General features: G+C 50.2%; 1 protein-coding gene across 1 annotated transcript in view; it reads right to left on the reverse strand.

The window, feature by feature from the left end:
* ALX4 (ALX homeobox 4) overlaps window positions 1-17,727 on the reverse strand; it is a 44,258-nt gene that overhangs the window by 8,274 nt on the left and 18,257 nt on the right. Inside the window, exon 2 of the mRNA XM_064657812.1 lies at window positions 7,237-7,547. Within this exon, the coding sequence (XP_064513882.1) occupies window positions 7,237-7,547 (311 nt within the window). The remainder of the gene's footprint in view (window positions 1-7,236; window positions 7,548-17,727) is intronic.

The raw sequence follows: 17,727 nt of genomic DNA on the forward strand, positions 1-17,727 counted from the left end.
TAGCTGCAGAAAAGGGCAAGTGTCCTTCTACAGTGTCCTTTGCTTTACACTGAGTTTTCTTCGCAAAGTTTGCAGCTCTCTACTTCACAGTGCTGCTCAGATCCCTTCAAGGCAAAGACCAAAATTCTCTTTCTGCTCTTATTTTTACTGGCTTGACATCAGTGTGGATTATTGCACTGTTGTCAGCACCATTGCTCCTGATTTGCATCAGCCTAAGAGAGATCAGAGCCTGGCCCAGTGTCTTCAAAGCCTCTTGAAGCTCGTGAGTCAGGGAAACACATCAATCAAGAGCCTCTTTGAAGGCACTGAGAGATGAGGGCGATCACCAGGGGCTGGGTTGTGCAGGTCACGCCAGTGCATGAAAGGAGCAGTCCTAGAGCCTCTTGGCTCTGCTTCGAGTTTTACACGGTGACTCGCTGGGGGGGTAGCAGGAGCATCGGTAACAAACAGCTTGGCCCTTCCCATGCCTGGCCATGGGGCAGCTTTGCTGCTTGGCAAGCAGCTGGGGAAAGCAGACACCAGGTAGGAAACTCATGTGTTAGGAGAAGAGGAGGACAGGCCAGACACTTGGCAGAGGGTGGGGTGGCAGGCCAATTCTCGGGGGGGCAGGACAGCAGTGGCACCTGTAGCCTGCATCAGCAACTAGAAGCTGCTACAGGGAGAGAGAAACACGAGGGGCTGGGGTTTCTCATCTGAGCTGACCTTCTTGCTTGTGCTGGAAGAGTTGTTTCAGGCTCTGCTGCATCAGTTTCCCCCTTCCCACCATAGGCAGCCCTGCGCTGGTCTCTCACAGCTCCCCATTGTGGCCCAGCTGTCGGCCCCATGGTACAAGTGGGCAGCTGAGGGTCTGGCCACGTGCTATGGTCTGCTTGGTGCAGTGAGCAGATGATGCAGCACCCGGGCATGTCCTTCCCATGCAGGCTGCAGATGGTGTAGGGTTTACTGCCCTGCTCCACGGCCATGGCAATGTCACTGGCATGGGCCATCCACAAGCTAGCCAGACTAGCCTTACCCAAAACAGCTGCTCTTAATCCCCCCACCTCAAATCAAAAACCCTATGAGTATTTTGAGCAGATTCAAAAAGCACTAGCAGAAAGGTCCTAACATCATCCCAGCTGAGCACACGCAGTACACAAAGAGCATCCTACTGGAGCAGGTTTGATGCCCCAGGCAACCGTCTGCTTTTCTTCTCCCTCTTCTTGGCACAGCCACTCCAGCCCAGCTGCAGGCCAGTCTCAGGGCTGGCCAGGATCATGCTGCTTTGATCTGCAGATTCAAAGTTAGCGGTGGTGACCCGGTTCCTCCTCGGGCGGAGGAGGCCCCGCTGTGCACAGAGGGGTGGGGAACAGGTAGGGAGCAGAGTGCTGACTGTGCGTGAGGCCGGAATGAACATATGCCAGGCATATGCGGCCGTTCTGTTCCTGGCGTAGGCACCGGCGGCCTTGCCCGCACACCTGCGCTGCCATGGAGGGGAGCCCGCCTGGGCATTCCTCCCGGGAGCAGGATGGCCAAGCACAGGCCCCCCCAGTGCTGAATTGCTCTGCGGTGTGACCTTTGAAGCCATCAATGCAGGGTTTGTGTGCTCAGCTTCCCAGGACAGCGCAGCAGCTGCCTTGATGGAACCGCAGGGAGGTTTCCTCGGGCCAGCTGAAGCAGAGTGGGGTCTCAGCCTTTGCTCTGCCACATTTATGCATCGGATTGAACTGCCTCTGGCAGAGCAAAATGGTTTAAACTGGCAATTCCCGAATTGCAATCCCCACGTGTCTGGTGGGCTGGGAGGCTGTTGCAAATCATTGCATTAGGCTGAAAAGAGTGACTTCAGTCCAAGTGCTGGTGTTGTGGGTAACGGAGACACTCAGAAGGCTGGCAGTAAGCCATGAGTCCAAAACACTTGTAGTAAGGTTTGGACTGTTTTTCAAAGTTCTCCTTTCACCTCTGGTCCAAACACTTATAGGTTGCTTGGTATTTTGCAGTTGGGTTTCTCCAGGCCTCCACAGTACTCCAGGGAAAACAAGACAGGCAAGACAATGTGAAGATGTCAGCAGAAAACCCCAGCTGATCCTCAGTATTTCCACAATCTTATAAGATGTCTGCTTTTAAAAAGCAAATCTAAACCCTGACCGAAGTCCATTTTCCTTTCATTGTCTGTCACTTTTTGTCAAGAGAAACTGTTGTGGGATGGGGATGTGACAGCGGAGGTTGCAGTGGCTGGTGCAGCATGTCCTCTAGGGTTGGGATGGGGTACTTCGTGCAGAGACCAGCAGTTACTGTGGGCTGAATCTCAGTGTTAAGTTAGAGTGGGAGTGTAGGGTAATGTCATGTATCTGACTCCTGCAGACAGTGCTTTGATAAGCCATGATGTACCAAATAAGCCCTATAAAAATCTACAGAACAAAAAATGTTTCATCTCTCCATAAACATTCAGCCATATGCTGGTACCTTAACCCATATGCATACACAGCTGATGTGCTGTTGCAGGAGGAGAGGCCAGGAATGGCCTGAGACAAAGAAAGCAAGCAGGAGACTCCTGTTTGCTGTCTTGCTACCTCTACCCTGGCGCTGCCAGTCTGCCCCTGCCACCAAGCCCCACGTGCCCTGCACAGGGCACAGGTGGATGGGCTGAGTTGGGATATCACTCAGGCCACTCTGGCCACATCTGGATAGTTGGGGGCTGCATCACTACATTTGTCCTTCCTCCAAGCAAAAGAAAAAGGTGCTTTCCCCTGTCTCCTATGCCCACCAGTGCAGCAGTAGAAGGTGAGGCTGATCTCTGCACACATGTGGTGGTGGGCTGCTGGCAGCCATGAGGTTGCACTCACGCCCTGTTGACAACCCTCATTGCATCACTGCCCTGGTGCAGACAACAGCTGCCCACCATGTTCAAGTCTCCTGTGTTCCTGCTCTCCTCTGGCAGCCTCACAGTATCCATTCTTCCCATTCCTGTCCTCCAACCCTACTGCCCTCCTCCCTCTGCTCAGCCTCCATCTGTCTGTGTCTAGGACCCCATCCCTCTGTGAAAGGCTAGGCATCTCCCCTCTTCCCAGAGATGGCCACCAGCCCTTTGCTTTCCAGACTGCAAAAACAGAGCCAGAATTCATCCTTGAGTGCTGAAACTGGACACCATTTTATCAGTGGCCTGGAATGGGAAATTGGAGCCTGGGATGAGAGAATTGAATAACTTGAGCTTGTTTTCATTTCATGTTTAATTTCCTGCAGGCTTAGCTCAGTCTTTCCGCTCCTTCCACAAGCCTCCCAGGGTTTTATGGGGGAAAAGGGATCAAGATATATTACTTCTTGCTTTGCTTTGCTTTTTTTCTTTTCTTTTTTTTCCAAGGCGGTGATTTTGCTACAGCAGAGTTTGACATTTCCCTCTCACTTTCAAGCCCCCGCCGCATCACAGGGTTACCGCCAAAAACATTTCATTAATGGTCCCAGCAATCTTAGGGCTGGCTCTGAGGGGGGCTAGCTGAGGGGTTATAGTTATATTCCCTGGCTGCAAAGACTTCTTCCAGCTCCATCCCTTTCTCCTCTGCCACAGAGCAGTCCAGGAGGCAGAGATGCTCATAGCCCAAGAGAGATGAGCAGCCAGGGCCAGGCTGGCAGGGCCTGGGATGTGTATGTGAGTATATGCAAGGGGAAGGAGCCATGTGTGAATACACGTGTCTACCATGTTTTTCTCGTGCCACTGCCTCAGACATATGCTGCAGACCTGGATGATCTGGAAGAAGCTCAGACAGTTGCTGTATCAGGCAGTTGCTAATACCAAGCAGAAGCTCTTTCTGGAGCTCTGCAGCCCCAGACACGGAGGAGAATAAGGGAGTGGAATATACACCTTGTGTAGGACCTACATGAACTCAGCACCCACTGTGGGCCCATGCAGGCTTGTGACTGAGCCCCAGCAGTCTGTCCCTGGCTGTGTAGCTCTGCCTCTGCACAGGGCTTACACATGGCTCACACTTTGGAAAACAGGGATGTGCAGTATCTTAATAGTACATGGAAACAAGGGGCCAGGTTGTGAGGTTCGGAAAGGGAAAATATTGCACTGCATCACAAGGGGAATTAGCTTTGACATTGTCGGACACCACTACAGATGGCTGGAAATAGAGGCAGGCAGGGAAATGGAGCAGGAGAGGGCCCAGGCTGTGGAATGCCACCACTTCACAGACAGTGCAGCCCACCCCATGCATGCTGCTGGCATGGGCTCTTCTCCAGGCACCGAGAACTCTGGCAGCTATTTCACTAATGAAGCGTGAGCTTGGGAAAGGGTTGGAAAAATCAGAGCTGCCACTTGCCTTTCTAGGCTTCACATCTGCTCCTGCCTGCAATGTGGCTGGTTATGCTCTCCAGGGAGCTCGGCCAGAGGGGATGACCTCCAGCCAAAAGCTGGCTCAGCTCTGGGAGGGAGCATCAGACCTGCTGGGTGCCTCACCTTCCTGCCACTCTCCTTTGCTCAGCTGAGCCTTGCAGGCAGCTGAAGCTGGCCTCCATGAAATTATTCCAGGACATTTGGCATCCCTTAGATGACCATACCTTCCTTGGGAGAGGGACTGTTGAGCTTCCCTCAAAGCCCGTGGGGCTGCCATAGGTGTGTATCCCAATACCCCACAGCAGCTGGAGCCTCCACCAGCTTGGCAGAGGGTGCCTGAGTACACAATGGCTATTTGGCTTGCAGGGCTAAAGTAGTAAGGGGCTCACGGCTAATTTATGATTTCCAACCCTCTAGCCCTTGCTTCTTCATCCTTGCCGTAGGCATTTACTTTGCCATCAGTCTCCTGAGCTGTTGGCCCATGCCTGTACCCACTCTTGGCTGTGAGCTGATGGCCCTCAATGTTAGAGTGTTGGCACTGGAAGGCCCCCCCAGAGCTGCCCAGAAGAGTGGGAGACCAAAGTCAAACTTAAACAAGCTATAACACAAGCCAGAGCTGGAGACAGGCACTGGCATGATTCACTAAGGCTCTAACTCCAAAAGTTTCCTTCATGGGAAGTGCAGCCCTGTGCCATCAGCAGAAGAACCCTGTGCCATCTCCAGTTGCACCTCCATGCCTCCTGAGGGGCTGCCACTGCCACGATGAAGCTAAGCAGTTCACTAGACAGCAGCCCCAGCCCCCTGGGAACACATGGGAGATACCCAACACATAGGGTGCCCTGAGTCTGCCCAGCCAGCACCCACAGGCCTGCTGGTTCTTGCTCTCCAGTGACAGGCAGTCTGCATTTCTACCAACAGCAGCCCTTCATCATGAGGTGGTGGCTGAGTGCCAGCCCATAGCCCAGGGGACTGGGCCCTTCCTGTCAGAGCAGGGGAATGACTGAAGTGCAAGTGCTGACACCTTTCAACTCTGGGTAAGTGCTCGAGTGCCAGCTCACTTGGACAAGTCCTTCAGCCACTCCGTTACATGAGCCCTGTCATTGCCACCCCAAGTGAGGGGTGTGTGCTGGCAGCCATGGCAACAGGCTGCTGGGGCACTTATCTTGGGACAAGGTGATATCCCCTTCTGCCAGATATCTGCCTGGTGAGGTGCTTCTGCCCTCAGCTTTAGTGTTATCCAGTGGGGGAAACCCCCCAAGATCATAGGTCAGATGTAAGGAACTTGTAGATTGCATCTGCCTCACCTGCCCTGGCTCTGTTAGCAGCCCTGCGTGCTGGCTAGGATGACACACTAGCTGCACACACTGGGTCAGAAGCAAGCAGGAGGAGCTTGCCACCCTCCAGCACCTCATTCTCATTCCTGAGCAAAAGGAATTTCATGCACTGTGCAGCGTGTAACCAGATGCTGTGCCTGGCCTCCCAGGAGACCCCATCGGCACTTGTGATGTGTTCCTGGGAAATCAAGGGCTTCATCCAGTGACAGAAGTAAAGAGCTGATGTTTGTAGCACTGCCTTCCTCTGTCCATCCTGCAGTGCTCAGCATGCTACACTCGGGACCAATGGGAATCATGCTGCTTCCTACTGAAATGCAGCCGTGTCCAGCCTGAAGAGAAACAGCTGTGGGGAAGAAGAGCACACCAGCCCTGCAAACCAATTTAGGAAGCAGACAAGAAAAATCCTGCTTCCAATTGAATCTGGAAGTGAAAGTACAGACTAAAATGGACTTAAGCATGGATGCTGGCTTGACTGCTTCGACTGTCTGCAACAACTACTTGTAAAGGTTAAAGCAGCGGGAAGCTGGGCTGCCTGGGAGCTAGGAGTCTGCCTGGTGTAAGACATACAGTCAGGTGTCTCCACAGGCCAACTATTCAGGTAAATCCCAGAATCACACAATATTCCAAGTTGGAAGGGACTCACAAGGATCAGTGAGTCCAATGCTTAAGTGAATGGCCCATGTGGCGATGGAACCCATGACCTTGTGATTTTTAGCACCATGCCTTAACCAACATTCTTGATGTTAATGCAGGTTCTGGGGATGGTGAGCTGACAAATGCCTGCAGATGGAAGTTACATGATTAGCTAGGCTGCAGAAAGAGCTGACCACCAAGGCATGAGTTGTGGATGTCTGCTCTATGCAATGATGTTCCTTTTTGCACATGCTTCTGAGCCCTTCCAGGCCTTCTGTTAAACTCCTTTGATGTGGATTTTGGCTCTGCTGGACCCCCAGTTTAGTTTGGGGGAGCTAGTTCATAGGAGCTGGCACCTGTGTGGGTGGAGGTGGTTGGAAGTCTGTCAACAGTGTAGCTGTTTCACTCTCCTGCTCCTCTCAAGGTGGTGGGTGCACCTTTTGTCTCCAGGTCTCCAGCTCTCATGCATCCTCAGCACCTACTTAACCAAGCAGGCAATTGTATCCTTGTCCTGTATCACCTCATGCTCTCTGCTACTGAGCTCCTGGTCACCTCTGCATCCCCATCTTGCCAGAAAGAGCCCATCTTGTGGAAAAGCTTGCTCCCACTCAGACTAATGAACCTGTGTCCCCTGTGAGTCTCCTGAAAAAAAGTGTTTTTTGTAAAAGCTTTGTTGTGAGTGGCCATGAGGTTTACCTGCCAGCTGTCCCATTAGCTCAAGGGCAAGAGGTGTCTCTGTGAACACTGAAGCACAGGACACCAGACCAAATAAGGAAGCTGACACTAGTGTCAGATGCGGATGTACCTTCCCGGCCTGTCCCTGCTGGAGAGGCATGCTAGCCTGTGGCACAGGCTCTGGGTAGGGCTCGGCCGCCTGCAGTTTATGGTGGGGCTGCAGGGGACCTCAGGGGCTTGTTTGCAGCTCACCCACCCCTCACCCAGCCCCAGGCCATTCCCCCATACCTGTACACGAGCCTCGGTGAGGTCTGTCCTCATGGCTAGCTGCTCCCTGGCATAGACATCAGGATAGTGGGTTTTCTGGAAGACCTTCTCCAGCTCCTCCAGCTGGTAACTAGTGAAGGTGGTGCGGTTCCTTCGCTTTTTGCCCTTGTTGCTCTCCGAGTCGGCCTTGTCCATGGGGCTGGGGAGGTCTGTGCTGGCCCTGTCCTGGGGCACTTTCACCCCAGCCTCCTTCACGCTGAGGTAGCTGCTGTCCATTCCCGAAGGGTCAGAGCTCGGCTGCAAGTCGGCCTCTCCCAAAGCACTGTCTTTACCTATTTGGGTGGGAGAGCAGGGAGGGGAGAGGAAGGCGGGTTTCAGCAGAGGCAGGGGGTGGGGAGAGACAAAAGGAAACAGATGTAAATATTTTGACCAGTTAGTTAGTTCAACCAGTTACAGCTAGCACCCTGGCAGGGGGGCAGCAGCTCCCAAAGGTGGGCAGAGAGGTTGGCACCAACCCTAGACAGAGAGAGAGAGAGAGAGAGAGGAAGGAGGTGAGACAAGGCAGAGGGCTGCCATGGGTGCAGAAGAGCTGCCAGCCTTGGCCTCAGAAGGTATTGGAGCTCAGCTTTGGGGTGGCACAGGCTGTAACCAAGGGAGGAGGTGGCTGTTATGGCAGGAAGGTTGATCACAGGCCACAGAGGCCAGCACAGATGGGGAAGAGGAAGTTGGGGCAAGCTCTGCCAGCTACTCCTCCCTCTCCAAGAGCCAGGTGGAAGGATGAGCCCTGTGCACTCATGTGCACACAACCTAGTCAGACCCTTCTCCAACACTCGCATTGGGACTGAACCCTGCAGAGCACTACATTCCTTGGTCCTGGCCACAGGAAAGGTCTCTGAGGATAGAGGAACCCATGTGCTCCCCGCATCAAGTAGGTCCCCTGTCACCAGCTTGTTGGCACTCCCCTACTGAATAGCACACAGCAGAAAACCAGTACCCAGCAGCCATGCATGGTGCTTGGTTATGTCTGCTTTCTTGTCCTGCATCCCCTGGCAGTGGTGGTGTGTCAGCAGAGGTGCTCCTGACTGATACCCCACAGCCTTCTGAGAGGACTTGCACTGCTTTTGGCAAGAAGGCTATAAATTGGGCTTAGTGCCACAGAAAAGGATGTCATGAGACACCTACAGAAACAGCCCAGCCTGTGTGCAGGGTAGAAGGAAATGAGAGGGAGTCTGACAGCAGCCTGGGAAGGTGTTCCTGCCTGACTACCCTCAACAATTAATAATTAATGGCACATGAGGTATGACAGCAGTATGGTGATACAGGAGGACATTTCAACCGCTCAACCGGTGAGCTGGTTCCTGTCTAAGGTGTAGCAGCTACAAGTAAAACCACCTTTGAGCTTCTATAATGGGGCATATGTATCCTCAAGCCCATGTGCTGTGATGGAGCATCCTCTCCTGCCCACCTCCTGCCTCCAGCGGAAGTGATGACCCCTTCATTAGCAAGAGTGCTGCTACACCAGCAGGACTCTGGTACGTCCTGACAAGTGACCACGGCTCTCCCTTGTCTGGTGCCACTGCTCTGCATTGTGGGCCATCTCCGGACCAGAAAAAAAGGGATCTGTGTGAACAATAGACAACCTGCATATGCTGCACAGCTCCCTGTCACACCTGGCCACATTTCTGACTGGGATCTTTGGACAAAAAACATGGTAGCCCTACTGCAGATTTTAACCTTGAGCCACTATTCTCAGTTCCTAAATGTTCGGGAAGTGGTACAGTGGTACTTCCTATTCATGCTCTCCTTACCAAGCAAAGAGTACATCAACTGGATGATCTTTTTTTTAATTTTCACATTAGCCTATTTTTAAATGCTACCAGTCCAGGATCAGTCTCTCTAGGAAACAGCTCCACCATCTAGTGGTGTCCCCACTGGGAGCTTTTCCCCAGCAGTGTCATATCCAGGATCATTAATGCCAGCTCAGGCATCTTAGCCTGTGTCTTTGGCAATTTCCATTTTTTCCAGCACTTATCTCTTGTTACATCTTTCCACTAATTCACTGTATATTTAGAGTTTAGCCCTTCTGTGAACAGCTGTCATGTCTCCACAGCCAAAAGCCCGTGAATGAGCTTGTGAGAAGGTGTGCATGTCCTCACCCATTTCTCACTCTTGCAGCTGAAAGACTGCATTGAAGTGATTGGGATAAAACCAGGATGAAATGTAGCTGTCACCCTCAGGCACAAGGGCAAGGAAGGCCCAGATTTAAGTCTGGTAGGATGAGCTATGAAAGGGTTTTGAGAAAAAAATTGCCCAGTTGGTACAGTGGGGTTGAAAGCAGGCGTCCGGTAAAGGTAACAGTTGCAGGAGCTATCTGCGACTACCTCCCTGCTGTGATTTCGGATTTGCTGCTTTCTCTGATACTGTTCGCTCAGGCTTTTGAGGACGTCCCTGTAAAGCTTTCCAAAGTCTGATGTTATCTGTCTCAGCAGTCTTTGCTTTGATCCTTAGGAACACTTTGCCAATATTTATACTCCCTGGACCAATGTCTAGGCCAGGGACTGACACACTGCCTCCTCTTTACACCTCCCCTCTCTGACCAGCTGACCTCTTCCACTGCTCCTGGGGTATGCAGGTGGGCAGGCCTGTCCAAAAGAGGCCCTGCTCCACAGCCTAGGTAAATTATATGATACAGACATGATATTTATAAATTTCACAGCTGAAAATAAAACAGTTCCAGAAAGTCTGCAGCAGTAGACTACCTACCACCTATGAGAGTCAGTAGAGACAGAGCAATAAATATATGAAAGTATTCCAGGAATTTTTTTTTCTCTTGTCTTTCTTTCTTTTATTATTTATGATACCAGGAAGCCCAGTTCCCCACGGCTTTGTGCTGGCTGCCTCCCTAACTCCCAGGTGCCCTGCAACTGCAGCAGCAGCAAACATAACACCTGAGGCCTTTCCTTGGGAGCTCCTCTCCTGTTTCTTATCTGCTTGAGCAGCTCAGCTAGCTGGGAAAGGGTCTGCAGAAACATACACACACAGAAAAGCTCTCAGTCTGTTTGAATTTCATTGACTGCATAGCCCAAAATGCATTTGGGAGCTGGGTGTCGGACTTTCAGCAGCGATAGTTACTTCCATCACAAACCATCAGCCCCAAGGAGCAAGCGACTGTCCCTGCTATGCACACAATGGGTATTCCCCTGCCTGCCTGCTGCCAGTCCAGAGCCCTCCTTGCCAGCTCAGCCATGCTGCTGTTGTGATCCTGCAGTGCAGCAGACATGGGCTTCTTCACCTCTGGCCCCTGAGGGCCCTGGCAGGGATGAGCTGACTCCATGAGAGGAGCAGCAACTGTGGGATGGAGGGCAGGACAGCAGTGTAGGGAGGGGATGGCGTGCATCCATCCTCGGCTGAGCATCCAAGAAGTAACTCTCATTCCCTAGAAACAGGATCTCTGACCTCAAAACAGTCACGCTAACTGCTGAAGTGAAACAAATTGCATACATCTGCATATGGATATGCCCAGACTTCCTGTAACTGGAGATGGCCTCAAAGTTTCAGTGCAAAGTTTGGGGTGTCTGTTTCTAATCAAACCTAGAGAGACCTTGAGTTATATATTGTGAAGATCTCCATGACAAGGAGTTAATGTGAGCACTATTGCACCCTTACAAGCCCGACAGGACCGCTTGATGCCTCTTTCACTGCTTATGACTCCATCCTTGCCCTTGTAGCAGTAGAAGGATATTTTCTGGCTTCCCACAATTATGTGCTGCTTTCTCAGTGCCTTGGTGCCTGCTAGACCATCAGCACTGCCAAGACCTTCCCTAAGTCACCCTGTGTCAGTTGCCAATGGGCAGGGACAGCCCAGGATATCTGGACATGTGAGCCCCAAACACCTTGCAGCTCCTTTTGGGCAGGATGCCTGCATCCCCAGTTCACCTGGAGGGGTTATGCCTTTCCAATCTCACCGTGTCTGTCCTGGGAACCCTACAGAAGAGAAAGGGGGTACAGGAAATACAAGACCATGTGGCCTATATGGCCATGAGGTAAGTAAGCCCGTGAGGGAGCCAAGCATCATGATGCTCTGCTGACACTGTCCTGAGGGAATGGTCATTTTGCTCATGCTGTCAGAATGTTTGAATTCACAGCTTGTATCTGTTTTGTTCCTCAAGTGTTCTGTTTTGTGAGGACGATGGAGTAAAAATCTTCAGTATGTACAATCTTATCTATGAAATTTAATTTAGAGCAAAGTCAGCTTGGTGCATCCACACGGCAATGTAGGATGGGATATTTCCAATACACAGCTTTGGACCCAACTTGAAAAGATAGGTCTGCTTTGCACAGCACATGCATGACAAGCCACAGCTCCTTCATGATAGGTTCCTTCCCATAGATTCTATGACTGTAGCCCCACAGCCCATAAGGATGCAAGACAGCTATATGGCCAACACCCAGGGACACAACCAGCACAGGGCAGTTTCCCATGGGCCCCAGGCAAAAAAGCCTGGATCTTGGCATTGCCAATATACTGCTCTGACAGCATCATGTCCAAGCTATTAGTCTCAGTGAGGAGTTTATGCTATCCCAGTCTTGGGAAGCTTCAAGCATAGCCTGGAAGACCTACTATCATGTGGCAGCTCAGAGAGGCTGCCTGTTGGTGGACAACCCACGTCCAAAGCACACGGCACAAGTGGCGTGGGGCTGCACCAGGCTGCCTCTCTGCTCCCACGCTAAATGACATAGGGACCTTCTGCCTTCCTGCCCAGGTGTGGGCACAGGGGTGTTACCCCCACCCATCCCCAGATTCTGTGGCCATTTCATGGTGCCTCTCCCTGTCTGCATAGCAATGATGCATTAAAAAAAACCCAAAACATCACAACCTCAAGTGCAGATGTTTAAGAATACTTTTTAAATCCAGTTCTGGCTCTTAATGTCATTCTCTGAACTCTTGCATAAATATCAATGCTAAAATTTTGCCTAGATAGGGTTTGGGCAGGGTACTCCACACTTTTTACCAAGGCAGATTTGCACCACAGCCCAGCCAGCACACCTCAAGGACTTGGCCAGCCGTAGTAACCTTATCCAGTTCTTGTGATCTTGCCTTAACACATGCTGAAGCCATTATGCTTGTTCTTAAGCTGTCTGCTGCAGCCTTCTGCCTCCTGTCTGTCACTGAAGTCTAGAAGTCAGCACAAGACTATAATTTAAAAAATATCCACATCTAGGGTTATATGGGAAAAAATGGAGTGGCTGGATTTTAAACAAATAAGGACCCAAATATTTTTGTTCAGGGAGTCAGTAATCTTGCAGTCTGCACATGTAGATAAGGGTTTAAGGATGGAGAGAAGACCCACACTTTTTTAGCTGTATTTGGCATTACCGATTTTATTAGTGATGATCAGATGCCTAATCATACCTTCACTCTTGGGCCCAACTGAAATGTAAAACTGGGCAGCATTCATCGCTTAAATGTGAGTTGTAGAAGTCTACATAGGACACAAACCATTGACTTAATTTTGGAGGCTGCAGTTACCCTTTGCTGCTAAGCAGAAACTGGTTGGAGAATCTCCATTTCAGCTCTGGATAAGGATTGCCTGTCCATCTATCCCAGACAGGGATCTCATTTGGTTGATCCTGCAGAACCTGAAGGAAGGCTGGAACACAGTCTAGGCTGTTCCTGTGCTTATGGTACAGCATTCCATTGCAGCGTACAAGTTCCTCATGAGGGGAACAGGTGGGGGAGCCACTGATCTCTTCTCTGTTGTGACCAGTGACAGAACCTGAGAGAATGGCCTGAAGTCGTATCAGGGGAAGTTTAGGCTGGATTTTAGAAAAAGGTTCTTCACCCAAAGAGTGGTTGGGCACTGCAACAGGCTCCCCATGGAACTGGTCACAGCACCAAGCCTGACAGAGTTCAAGAAGTGTTTGGACAATACTCTCAGGCACATGGTGTGACTCTTGAGGATGGTCCTGTGCAGGGCTAAGGGTCAGATGTGATGATCCTTGTGGGTCCCATCCAACTAAGCATATTCTGTGATTCTGTGATTCACTGACTACCCATTGTGCTCAGGAAACCATTGCATGAATGTTCTCATCTACATGGACACCATCTATCTCTGCTGAACCTGTCAAAGCTGCTGGCACTGCTGCTCTGCTGCCTGCAGCCTCCTGAGGCTCTACAGCAAAGAGGGGAACATAGTGGAACTCACAGGCTAAAAGCAGATGTAAAATACCTGACCACCTTGGAGAGCTAATTACAGAGAGAGCAAATTCTTACAGAAAACCCTACTTGTAGGATGAATAGGGGGAGAGTGGCATTTCTTTCTACTGTGCTCCTCCTGACCACACCTAGGGCTCCTCTCATCAAGAAGAGACTTATTTTTCTGATCACAGTATAGTGCAGGAATAATGCTGAGGCCTGGAACAGAAAAACCTCAAAAACTCCTTCTGTTCTGAAAAGCAGTTTGGGGACAGTGCCAGAGGTGCCACATGGCATGGGTGAGTCCATAAGCTTTCTTTTGGTTGTCCTGATGCCAGTGTATAACTGGCTCTGTCTCCACTGTGTGCCTGGGAGATGCTTCCATGGGAGTCAAATCTACCTCAGCCCTGGCTGCACTTAGGCCCTCTTGTTCCTGGCTAGTTCTTCTGGATTAAATCACTTTGTGGGTTTGGGACAGACAGCTTGATAAACATTAACTCTAGTGCTGCTGAGAAGTTTATATCACAGAAAGCCTGGGGAAAATGTGTATTATTTCTTGTGAAAGTTGCTGTTCCTCTTGCTTTTTTTCTGAACTAGCTTTTTTTCCCCCCAGTACAAACATCTGGTTTTAAGGGCACATTTTGCTTTATTGCCTGATTAGCTGGATTCACACACGCTGTGGCTACTTGGGGAGAGCTCAGCATTGTCTGTACGAATGCAAAATATGCTGCTTGCTCCTTTTTCATGTTATTTAAAGAATGCTAACAAAACTGGCTTTTACATAAACAAATATTTTCTAAAAACTCTGTATAGAAGCTGTGACTAGAGTAAAAGGTACAATTTACGCTCCAAGTCCTTCTTCATGTAGCACATTCATTTGAACAGTGGAAAAGTGCTGACTAGGAAATTTTGAAGGCACAAAAATGCTTCTAGCAACCTACTGTAATTGCAGCTGACTTTCTGGCTCCCAGAACATGATATAAAGAAAGAGAAAGAGGAAGAAAATGTGCTGCCCTTGCCTCCACTGGGAGAAACACATGGTATGACTCTTGGGGATGGCCCTGTGCAGGGCTGAGAGTTGGACTTGATAATCCTTGTGGGTCCCTTCCAACTCAGCATATTCTGTGATTCTGTGAAAATGAAACTGCTTACTTGTGTATCATGGCTTCCTCACTACTGAATGCAAAAGGAGATTATTGTTTATGCCAAATATTCTGGAGCTGGGCATCTCAGTTCTCTCTGAAGAGCCCATTAATTTCCTAGTGATCTGGTTCCCTCCTCTCTGACACTTGAAGGTTTTCAGTGTCTGCAGGGGGTGACACACCCCCTGCCTTGGGGATATGCCAGGACCAACCACAAGATGACTTTTTAAGTGACAGCAGAGGGAGATGACAGCCCCTTCAGTGGCATCAAAGCCTCCTTATATCTCACAGAGGCAGCCCCAGGTGCAGGGCTGGGCGTGTTCAGCTACAGCTTTGCAGCACACCAGGCTATGTTCAAGGCCCTGCTTGAAAGTATGACAGACAAGATGGGTCAGCTATTGCATTTTAAAATGTCTCTTTTATTTCCCACTGTAGGCATGTTACAAACAGCTGGGAAATAATTGTGGGTTTCTGCAGTGTCCTACTTGTGTTTCTGCCTAAAATGCTGCATGTGAACCAAAAGCCATGTAGTACCTCTAAACTGATACATCTCCAGTGTATGCCAGCCAAGAAAAATGGACAAGGCAGGCAAGGATGGGAAGGGGTCTTGAAAGGGCTTTCAGTTTCCTCTTGGCTCAGATTTTGATATCTTTTGGATAAGTAATCTCCTCCTTCCAAAGCAGTCCTTCATTTCCTTGCCATGGCAGTGAGTGCCTGAGGGTCTCAGCTTTTCTCAAGTTCCTCAGAAGCAGATCTAAGCACCTAACTGCTCTGAAGACTTGGCTCAATGCTGAATAGACGAAATATGTGATCTCATTAAGAAAAAAATCAGCATCACTAATATTGAACAAAGTATTGAATGGTATCATCTCACTTAGACCCAGACCAGTAGCTGTTTGTTGGGATTTCAGTCCAAAAGTGTCCACAGACCCTTGGCCAAGTGAAAGGCAGAACAGAGAGGTCCCCAATGCTGTTTGCTGGAGACTTTTGTTTTCCACAAACAGGCACTCTAGGGTTTTGCACATATTGATGCTCGGTCCCAATGTGGGGGCTCTGTTCCTCTCCTGTCTGAGCTGAGTTTCCCTACTGGGATATCCCTACTGTCAGCATCTGGAGCAAACTGCCCCATCCACCTATCTGTCTTACTTTAGGATCATTCAGTTCTCTCAGTGTTGTGCTTCTTTTAGAAAAATGTAGATACAGCAAGGTTGCTCCTCCCCTGCTATCTCCAGCCAAGTTACATGATGATAGTGTTTAAGGTAGCCACGATTCAACCCCCCTCCCTGCACTGAGGCCTTATGAAACCAGGCCCTGTACTTGAAGCAGGGAAAGGTAAGCCCTAGGGAGCTCTGAGGCTGACAGCAGACAGTGCCATTCAGTGCCTGTGGTAGCACTGAGGGTTGTTCAGTTGTGAGTGACAGATAAGAGCGAGGCAGGGCTTAGAGCTAAGCTCTCTCGGAAAGAAAGAGCATAACTGTTCTCATCAGATTCAGACTTATGTATTCAACTTAACCTCACCTGTGCCCTTTTGCCACTGCAAGGGTCTGAAAAGACCCCTTGCCTGAGCAGTGCAAGAGAAAAGGGGGCTCTTCACTGCAAGCTGTCATCTCCTCCAGAGCTTTCCCCTGCAATCAGTCAGCACCTCCCTCTTCCCCACAAAATGTCCTGGACATTCCCCTAAAATTTCCACCCAAGGCTGGGTGCTGGCTAAGCAGGACATCTGCTCCATCCCAGTGAGAGAGGGGCACGAGGCATTGGTGCAGCCTTCCACATCTCAGTGTGTGTTCCACGCTAACCACATGCCAAGCGAGGCACCATCAGTCCTCATGTGTGACAGAAGATATAAATCACCCATCTAGTTAAAAGGGGAGTGGAGGGACACTACTTCCAGCTCGTGAGGAAGGCTGGTGAGACAAAACTGCCTGAAGGGAGTTGAGCCTTGCTCTGATGTCTGTCTATGGCACAGTTTAATTCCTTACTGCCAGCTTGCAGAGTGATTCACCCCATCCTGTGGGTCTGTGCACTGTTCACGCTGTTGGTTGGTTGGTTGGTCAGTCGGTCTGTCAGTCTGTCTCTCTGCATTCTTCTGTCTGTCTGCTTTGTAAAAGCAAACTTTTCTCAGCAGAGGAAGCAATGCATTGCTGAAGTTCAGCTGCCTCCCAGAGGTGACTTCCAGGTGCCTGTTTTGTGCTGCTGGCAGCAGGGCTGGAGCTGCAACCTGAAATCACCAGCAAAGAAGAGGGGCAGGAGGAGGGAGATTAGGGCCATTTTGTAATGAGCTGTGCAAGAGCTCAACTGCCTCTGCATTATGGAGTCCTGATTTAAATTAGTTATAGATAAACTTCAGAAGGCTTGAGAGGCCCTGGCCAGAGAGGTGTCCAAGCAGACCCTGCCCAGCTGAAGTAGCCAGCCTGCAGCCCTAATCCGGCAAAACACAGCAGCATATGAGTGTCCCTGGACTGCCCTTACACTTAAAGTGCAGCGTTATGTACCTCAGATGGGCAGTCAGGCAAGCCCCAACAAATCCTCCCAGCACAGCTCCTGTGCTGCTTCTCGTGCTTCCCAGTTTGGACCCACAGATGCCCCTGTGGAGAAGACCTGGGGACTCTGAGTCTGGATAAGATGATGTGGCAGCCTCAGTGATACTCAAGTACAGGGCGTCTCAGGGGGATTTGGGTGCTATCAGTTTCTCTTGAAAATTGGAAAGGAGAAGTGATGGGAAAACTGGAGAAAAGCAGAAAACACCCAAAGTTGGCTGAACATCACTGAACCACAGAAAGAGTTGAGTTTAAATGTTGGGCCAAAGTTTGGGCCAGATTTTTTAACAAAGTAGTTCTGCTGTTCTTCAGTTTTATACAGCTGATTAGTAAAGAAAGGCCCAGATGAGGGAAGAAAAACTGTCAGCCTTCCCCAAAACTGACTGTTCTTGGAAGCACAGCTATAACTTATTTCCATTCCAACTGCACATCACAAAACTCAAGGCCAGCCAGGTCTGGGAAAACTCCTACAAGCAGTAGGCTTTTAGAAGTATTCCAAAAAGAAATCAGGTTTCTGGCTACCAAACCCACTAATTCACAGGCACTGAGCCTGGGCAACAGACTGGCATCATCTTTCACTGGCAGAGAGTAAGAGGGCAGCAAAATGGCGAACTGAAGCAAGAAGCAGCACAACCAA

Source organism: Pseudopipra pipra, chromosome 6 (assembly GCF_036250125.1).
Source record: "Pseudopipra pipra isolate bDixPip1 chromosome 6, bDixPip1.hap1, whole genome shotgun sequence".
NCBI classification, from domain to species: Eukaryota; Metazoa; Chordata; class Aves; order Passeriformes; family Pipridae; genus Pseudopipra; species Pseudopipra pipra.